This window comes from Oryzias melastigma, linkage group LG4 (genome assembly GCF_002922805.2).
Source record: "Oryzias melastigma strain HK-1 linkage group LG4, ASM292280v2, whole genome shotgun sequence".
Classification (NCBI taxonomy): Eukaryota; Metazoa; Chordata; class Actinopteri; order Beloniformes; family Adrianichthyidae; genus Oryzias; species Oryzias melastigma.
In genome coordinates this window covers 21,268,522-21,277,615 of record NC_050515.1, presented here as the reverse complement: position 1 = coordinate 21,277,615, position 9,094 = coordinate 21,268,522, and the positions used below count along the sequence as shown (strand labels likewise).

At 38.6% G+C, this 9,094-nt stretch overlaps 1 protein-coding gene across 1 annotated transcript in view; it reads right to left on the bottom strand.

The window, feature by feature from the left end:
- The window catches only part of LOC112150370 (1-phosphatidylinositol 4,5-bisphosphate phosphodiesterase gamma-1), a 36,528-nt gene that overhangs the window by 12,187 nt on the left and 15,247 nt on the right, over positions 1–9,094 (bottom strand). The window contains exons 4-13 of the mRNA XM_024278618.2: positions 7,239–7,286; positions 5,130–5,214; positions 4,934–5,014; positions 3,391–3,425; positions 3,026–3,098; positions 2,832–2,927; positions 2,630–2,748; positions 1,117–1,202; positions 879–999; positions 596–764 (exon numbers count right to left, since the gene is read on the bottom strand). Coding sequence (XP_024134386.1) covers positions 596–764; positions 879–999; positions 1,117–1,202; positions 2,630–2,748; positions 2,832–2,927; positions 3,026–3,098; positions 3,391–3,425; positions 4,934–5,014; positions 5,130–5,214; positions 7,239–7,286 — 913 coding nt within the window. The remainder of the gene's footprint in view (positions 1–595; positions 765–878; positions 1,000–1,116; positions 1,203–2,629; positions 2,749–2,831; positions 2,928–3,025; positions 3,099–3,390; positions 3,426–4,933; positions 5,015–5,129; positions 5,215–7,238; positions 7,287–9,094) is intronic.

Here is a 9,094-nt window from a genome sequence, read left to right as displayed (position 1 = left end):
TGAACACATCGAAAAATTTACAACATCTATTTATGACCCCACTGAGGTCTGATGAGGAAAATGTGGATAGTTTGGTAAAAATAACATTCAAGCAGATTTTTTTCGCAAAAAATGCTGAAAACTTGGTTTTAATTGTGGTTTATTGCAGATTCAGACAGCACTACAAATTGGCAAATGCACTCTATAGCTAGTAGTGAAGGAATTCAGACACTGCTGGTGTCTTACTAAGGGTATGGTCACATATCCCAAAAAGCAAATTCGACAGATGGCGGCCCGGCAGAATTTATAATCTGAAAGCAGAGGTCGAATTTTTACACGCCCCATGGTGGCCACGGAGGTTTTAAGAAAAAGTTAAAATGTTATAGTGACTGGATTATTTTTCTCCTAAAGTTGACATCGGTCAGTGGCGGTCCAGTCACAGTGACGCTATGATGAAATCCGGCGACAGCTGGGCGGTCACAGGCGGGTCGCTGGATGATGTGAAAATGTCTCTGGATAGCAGTTGTCCATATCAAGTGTGTGTATTTCTGAGTATTTGTGTTTCATAGATTTGAAGGTAGATTTGAATGCAGACTGAAAGCAGAGCGGGATGCACCTTGATGAGAATCTTCCTCCGCAGCTGGTACGGAGACGGGAGCTCGTCTGCATTGTTGTCGACCGGCTTTGTGAGCAGCAGATCTCCAAAGACTTTCTTGAAGTTGGTGGCCATGTTCCTCTGTTGGACCACACTGCAGTGGTCCTCGATGGACAAGATCACAGGATACCTGCACAGGTGCAGAGAGGAATGCAGGAAACGGTTCTGATTCTCTCAGACTGCTGAAGAATCCATGTTTTAGTCAGTCATTCTTCTCCTATTGAATTATGGGTAGTAAACTCACTCGGACGTGACAAAGGCGTGTTCCTTAATGGTGTGCAGCACATCCAAGAATTTGATCTTGGAGGTCAAAGTGTGGCCGTGGTAGATGATTGGCAGGTCATCCGGACCATCCCAGCAGTCCACTGACATGCAAAAACACAGAAAAGAGTGAATCTTTTATCACAAAATCAACTCCAACAGGAGGAGGAACTTCAGGAGCAACACTGAAGACCAGCAGCACTAAAGCAGCTCTGACTGACACTCTATGCACCGACAGCCCATCCTCAGGCAGCGAGCGTAAGCTTCCAGAGACGACTCGCTGGAGAACTGGTCACCTGTCAGGTATCTGAAAACAGGAGAACAAAAGAAATATCAGAAACCTAAAGGACAGTATTGGTCATTTCTGTAACTTGTTGGATCTGACAAAATGCCTTAATGAGAACAGATATAGTAGAATCCAAAAGTCTGCATAAACAGAGGAAATTAAAAAACAATGACAGGTACATCATAAACCCAATTCTGAGAAACGCTGGTTACATTTCTGTACCAGAACCAACAAGAATCTGCATTGTTTGGTGAGCGAGGATGACGCTATTAAGCATTAAAAACCCACCAGCAGATATTTAGTGTAATAAATGTTTAACTGGTATTCCTTCGCTGGAATTAAATCCTACCGTAAATTTCTCAGTCATTACTGAGTTCCTAATAATAGCATCTTCACTGGTTTAATACTGTCTGAGTTGTTTAGAGTAATAATATGGAGAGAAAATAGTCTCACTGGACTTCTGGGTTTAATTCTTGATTTGTAACTTGCGTCTTCCTGCTAGTGTCTAACTTTGAATACTTGATTTGTAACTCATAAAATACATTTTAGTTTTTGCATGCACAACTTAAAATTACAGCAGCTTAAAGCTACACATAAAAATGGTTAAATATTACGCACCAATCACTTGATACACACAGACAAACCACATTTACACACACATCACAGTTACAAGTACATGAGGGGTTTTGAGACTAATTTCACGTCACCAGATTTGTACATAAATGATGCGTTTAAATGCTGCTAGAATGCTGGGTCATCAAAGTTTTTAATCAGCCACTTAATAATAGGAATGTGAAAGGTATCTAGTAAAAGACTAACATTTTTTCCACTTTCTTAAACAGTTATGACCCAATAATTGAGATAAAAAAAGTCTAAATATAAGTTTTTAAAGACGCTAATCTATTTTATTTTAAAGTTTCCAAAATGTCTCCAGCACTGAGCTCCTCCCTGACCGTCTCTAATCAAGGTAACAGCACCAAATCCTTCTCCACATCCAGTATTTGTACTTGTATTTTGTCAGTTTTTGATATTCGACTGTACATGTGACAATACATGAAAGGTACGCACAGTTACAACCTGTGCAATACAAATGGATTGCACAGGTTTCAAATCCTGTATTACACACACAAATCCAAAATTACACACAAACAAGCAGACACAAGTTCTAAATTATATATTACACACAGAGAAATCCAGTGATTCTATTTTCTCTCCATACATGTATACATCTGACAGTTCCAAGTGTTGAGATATTTGTGTGGTTCAGTTTCTGTTTATGGTTACTTTAGAACAACACAACTGATTTCTATCTCAAAGTTTTTGTTTTGGAGTTGACAAACTAGTTTTAGAATATTAGACTTTGTCTTTATGCGTTTTCATCCAGAGAAATAAACTAACTCCTCTAAAAGTCAAACATGGAGAGAGATTTTTCCTGTGCTGACACCTACGTGTTATGAGAGGAGGAGATCCAGTATTGGGAGAGAGGTCTTTTCATCTCGTCGGGGTTGACAGGTGAAAGACGTGGGTTACAAACAGAATTCTCTTTGGAAAACAAGAAGGTCAGAAACTGGGGGGGAAACACACAAAATGACCAGGTTGGAAAATGAGGAAAAACTCAACTGTCTGTTTTTGGGGGTGCAGCTTCCTCACCTCGTCCAGCTGTAGGTTGGGTTCAGGCTGTGGTGCCCCCTTCATGTATCCCAGCAGAAACTCCCTGACTCGACTCAGGTCTGACGCCCAGGACTCCTGACGGGACAAAGAAAGAAAGAAAGAAAGAAAGAAAGAAAGCACTCGCCATTTGCCTTTCCCATTTCTGCTGACAGGAGCGGAACGTTTTCCCATACCTTCTGGTCCATCTGTAAAAACTTCTGGAAGTCGTAGAGGGAGATCTGACAAAGCTCAGGCCGGTCGACGTTTCTGAAAACAATTTTTAAAACGTTAAATCACGGTAGAGAGACCTGAACATTATTACAGGTGAACGAGGACGGAGATGTGATACATTAGCTATAATGAAGCCATTTTTCAGGTTAATGTCCTGTAACATTATTTAAAAAAAAAGATTTCCCAGATGCAAAGCCAAGTAAGAACTTCAACCACATGGAAACTTTCTCTGAAGGCCAAAACCTTCCAGACGGGGTTTAAAGGGAAAGAGACACGGGACCGTAAGGAAGGAAGTGGAGGTGATGGAAGTGAAGGTGGCGGGACTCACCGCAGGGGAAAGGAGAGCTCCAGCTGCTCAATAATCTGAGGAAAAAAAGGGGAGGAACCAGGTGACGGACAGGTGGGAGGAAGCCAGGTGAAGCACAAACAGCAGAGGACACAGTGAGCGTGGAGTGGAGCCAGTGCAGAGGTGAAAACTACCACAAGGTTCAAGGGGACTCACTCCAACAAAACATTTCACTTTAGCCTTCATCAGCACTACAATTACCATGAAAAACAACCACGAAGAGCTGCTGTTATACTTTCAGGGCTTTCAATTGGTCAATAAATTTATATTTTTCTTTTAGATGAAAGTTTAAGTAAATTTACACCAAACATTTGTCATAAACTGCATTATTTTTTATTTATTTCACATTTAATGTAATACTTTTTTGCATTTGTCAAACTGTGTTTATTCAAGTCATAAAAATAGTTCAGTTGACAACAAAAAAAGACAGTTTTTGGGGTAATTAATGTTAAAAACCCCTTTGACCATTTTTATAATTCTAAATTTTCAGTTTGAAAAAAATATAAGTAGCACTACTAAAAAAAGGGCCTAAAACTCATGGTTTGGATCGGGTCATGGTCTTAGGGTCACGGTTCGGATCATTTTTGTAGATCAGAAAAAAGATAAAAACATCAAAATAAAAGCCTTTAATGAATGTTTTGAAAAACCTCAAAACATATATTTGATAAAACATAAAAAGGTACTTTAAAGCATATGTATATACTCATACACATCAAAACATTTGCAGTACCAAAAGCACACACTTGCTCAATAATGTTTTTTCAGCAGACTCCTGGCCAGCTAAGAAAAAAAAAAAACTTCTAACCAGCCTTAGACACGACATCACAGTTCAGATGATGTGTGTACATCAAACTAAGCACACAAACATAGAAAACCTTAAAAGCCACGTCTCTTCGCTCTTAAAACATGGGTTATTTCTTTAACGTACCTCTTGTATTATTTGTGTCGGGATATATTTTGAGTTACTTTGTGGAGAAATACTAGTTGAGATGTTTATAGTGGTTTCATTTAACCAAATGTATGTTTTTTCTTTTTTTGTTGTATTTTCGCTGAGTTAAAATAATCTAGAAAAAAGTTAGTTTCTTTTTAAAAACAACCCAACTTTGGTTATTTTTAACAATGGAGATTTAGTGTGTAATTAAGTAAACTGCATCCACTGCTGCCTGGTATAAATATCTAGTTAAAGACCCACTACTTAAGCATTCTGAGAATTCACTTTTATAAAACATCAAATGAACAAAAGTCACATGTGACTTGACCTTTTGCAATCTGAACACCAGATACAGAGTTTGGATTGTGCTGGGAGTAGATCGATTTACCGCAAGGTTAAATGAAAGAATGTTACTAATTTGACCTTAATATCAAACCATATTTAGCATTAGCCCTATACATAAGACCAGACAAATATATTGATCCCAAACAACAAAAATACAAGTCTTCTTTAACTTAGAATTTATTTTTCAAAGAGATTTATAAAAGTGTCTCTTTGAACTTAAAAAGCATGAAGCGTTTGTCTGACACTCACACTCCTCTGAGCGTCGAACATCAGAGTTCTGTACAGCTGTGCGAAGTTGGGGTACGACAGTTCACTTCTGGCCTCCACCTCCTGTGGAAAACGGAGAACAGGTGAGTTAGTGAAACGCTTTGTGGCGTTGAGTGGAAATACACAGACGGAGGAAGAGAAAAATAAATACAATCTGAAAACGACCACAGAAGCAGACCTGCAACTTGTCTTTGAGAAAGCGTGTGTTGGGGACTCTGTAGTTGATTTGGGGCAGAAGAGCTTTGACTTCCTTCACAGTGATGCTGAGGAAAACAGCAGAACAAACTTCAGCCGCTCTCTAAGAAAACGATATGCATTGAAAACTAAAGATAACATGGAGATAAAATCTTCTAAGAACACGATTAAGAAGATATAAAGTGATACAATATTTTCAAAAATATTCTAATTTTTAAGTTGCAGCTCTTTGCATAAATGTGGTCAGGAGTGCAACTTATACTCAGAAACAATGTAAATATGATTTTGAAAAAACAAATATTGGCTCATTTTTTTTTTTTGCTATTGTACCATAAACAACCAGATGCTCTTTGAGATATAAAATCAACACCACCATGTAGCGATGAAGCTGAAAACTTGGTAGCTATTAGTGTTGGAGTAAAAATAATTGATTTTTAGATCCATCGATTATAACCCATAAATAATTCTTTTTCGTTTTATGAATTTTAAATAATCGCTAATCAAAACATTTATATGACATCAAGTAAAAGTAACAAGTGGAAGTAAGCGTGACGCGTTTTTCACTCTGACATTTTAGAAGAGCACACAAACATGGCTGACCTTCCAGATCTTGTCATCCGACCGGCAACAAATTCGCTTAAAAGGACTGTTTGGAAGCATTTTGGCTTTTATAGTGTCGATGGTCAACTGGATAAAAGTCAGGCGGTGTGTAAGTTGTGGCACAGCAAAATTAAATATATAGGGAAAATAACAAAATTTGTAAAATCACAATGTGCAACTGGCTAGACACTATTTAACATCGTAGTTTTAAGTTAAGAGGCGTTCCTTAAAAATGCACTTTGGGGGAGAAAAGAATGTCATATTGGTCTAGTGTCCTAAAGAGAAACATTTTTTTAAAAGTGCAGATCTGTGATTCATTGATAATTGTTTCATAATCGAACTGTTGCCTCCTGGATCGTAATCAAATCAAATTGTGAGGTGCCTCAAGATTCCCCCTCTAGTTATTCCAACATACGATGGAAGCATCTAGTTACTGAACACATTTTTAGACAAGCATTGAGGATCAAATCTGACTCATTCAAAAGAGAGGCGGAAGACGTGAATTTGATGTGCATCAAATAAGAGGAAGCAGTCACAAATTCGACCAGCGAATTGCATTTAGTGTGCACAAAGCATTGGAGAATTTTTTCAGAAACATTGCGATTTTCTCCCAAAAGTCCAACTTATACGCTAGTGCAACTTACTTTTTTTTTTTTTTTGGCTCCTGTGACTTTTTCTCCGGATTAATTCATAGACTGAAAAATACAGTATGTGCTGCTTTCTCCTTAATCCAGATCCAAACAATTTTTAAAAAAGCAGGTCTTGGGACCCAAAAAAAAACCATAAACTTCCTCCAAGAAAATAAAATAGATGAATCAGTAAATAGTCTGCCATGTGACTTAAATGTTTTGTAGATTATTGGAGGTTTTTCCTGTTCCGGAACAACCACTGACCCTTGGGAGCATCAAACAAAACCTGATTCTGGACTTAATAAAATAGGATTTGCCTTGATTAAAACATGTTTTTCCCAGATTGTTTTAGGCTAAATTATTCCCAAAGTTTTAAAAGAACTTTTGATTGAAACAAAACCAAAGATAACTTTTTTTTATATCTGTTTCTCTGTTCATGTTCTGTTTTTTTACTGCATGGCCAATCCCTCTGATGACCAAAACACCTGTTACTGTTCAAAGCAGAAAAAAAAAATGAAAAGAGAAAAGCAGGTGGAGAGGAAGAATCCAGGTCAGGATCTTTGGATAAATCAATCTCCAGCTCCGCACGCCCTCCTCCCACCGCTCCGTCTGGTTGCTGTTACCGTTTTCACAGCAGACAGGAAGTTGACCGGCACATCGCATCATTTCCTGCTCCTTATCGGGCGGTGGCAGACTGTTTGTTCTGGAAAGCGTTCCACCCAGGCAGAAGCCAGGGCTCGCTCGTGTGGGTTGGAGTGGTGGGACACACGAGAGAGCGCACGTGTGGAGGAGGTTTCTGACCAATCAGCGTCCAGCAGCAGCTGGAAAGCAGCAGCAGCTGGTGTTCGTGGTGTGTCACTAACCTGCCCTCGTGGCTCCTGTCCATGACTTCAAACTGTTTCCTCAACCACCTGAGGAGCAAGAGCAGGAGAACTTTAAAGATTTCATGCTAAATGCTTTAGCAATAATACACTTTTAAGACTATATGAGGACTCTACAAGTTACTATTTCATTTAATGCATAAAATGTCATGAAGAAAACAATTTATTTTCCTTTTTCTTTACATATCAATTAAACTAAAACCAATGTCTCTGCTCTTGTGAAGTAAAAATGATCAGTGTAGCAAGCATTTATTCCAAATATGAGTGTGTTTCCTTCTAAATGTGGAAAGAAAGTGAAATTATCGAGGCTTGCCTCAATAAGATGCCTCAATAAATCAAAACATTTGATTGACAGATTATCCCAAGTGAGTGGTGGGGTTGTGGATTTTCAGAAAGGTCACTTCTGATTGCCAAGAGTGGTTATCATAGAAACATTGAATCAGACCGACTCAGATCAATCACTGATTACTGACGATGTCTGGCTCCAACATGGCGGTGTCCATATCACCAAAAAATGGCGACTGATTTCACTTCTCATTTCTTTGGAGCCTGAAAAAATTTGGATGACCTCACACTCACTCGGTCCAGTTCTTCTATAAAGCCAATGGCACAAACTCACAATTGAACTTGTGATGGGACAACCAAATTTTGAATGTATATTGACATTTGTCTGAATTGAAAGGGGAATGCAAAACATGTAAACAAGTATTGATGAGAGAACATTTCTGTTCTTGATTCTCATTGGCTGCTGGATGCGGATTAAAAAGAGCGGATTAAAAAGCACACCTAAAAAAAGAAGTTCTGGTCACATTTCTAAAATGTTCCGTATCACTGCGCAGGCTTCTTTACAGCAAATGTTTGCGTCATCAACTGGATAAAAACAAGCAGTAAGAGGTGAACTTTCTGTCTGACTGGATCCTTTATTTAACCCATCGTGATGATCAGGTGTCAGCTCAGCGGTGCATTGTCATGTTACCGTAACGACGCACCACACCATGTATCAAATCAAATAGTCCACCTTTTGTGAAAAAGCCATCTAAATCGAAAAAAATAACAAGAATAAAGTATTAAAAATCGATTCAATATTTATTTATTTTGTAAGTAACCATGTTACAAGCGGGATAATCCCCGACGAAGTGAGCATTATCAGAAATTTTCGCACTTCGCAGAAGCAACTGTCCTCTGCTTGACGTCGGATGGTTCAGGCTTCCAGGGCGTGCGTTGATTTCTGATAATGCAGACTTCGTCTAGCTTTATCCCTTAATGATAAACTCCCAGCTGGGTAATTCTGAAAAAGTTAATTTGAAAGTACATCCTGAGGATAACTGGAAGAGTCTTCTGATGTTCACACTTAGGCTGAGTTACTAAAGAGTATTTCTAAAAAAAGCTTAATTAAGGCAGAACATGATTCCACTATAAAACAGAATCTAATTTAAGTTTCATAGTATTTAGACCTTTATAAACAACATTAAATCAGGGATTTTACCTCATCTAAACATTTCCAGTCAAACTAAACCATCGGTTTTCTCCATCAGTGCACGGCTGTGTTCTGCTTTCAGTTCCTGCATATTCAACTGTGGTGAATATTTTTAGCTAAAAACAAATATTTGACTGGATACAAACTTGTTTCCTCTGGAGGTCAGGAGGATAGGAAGCTTCCACTGTCGTACTGGTCAGTCTTGTGTTGACTCATAGAGAGTTAACGGAAGCTTCACAGAGATCTTGGGCATGAAAAAAACTACAATCCATGTTTGGCAGCATAGCAGATCTGCAGAAGCCGGGATTCAAGTTCAAAATCCTCCTGTTAACCTATAAGGCCCTGAATGGTGTGGCCCCAT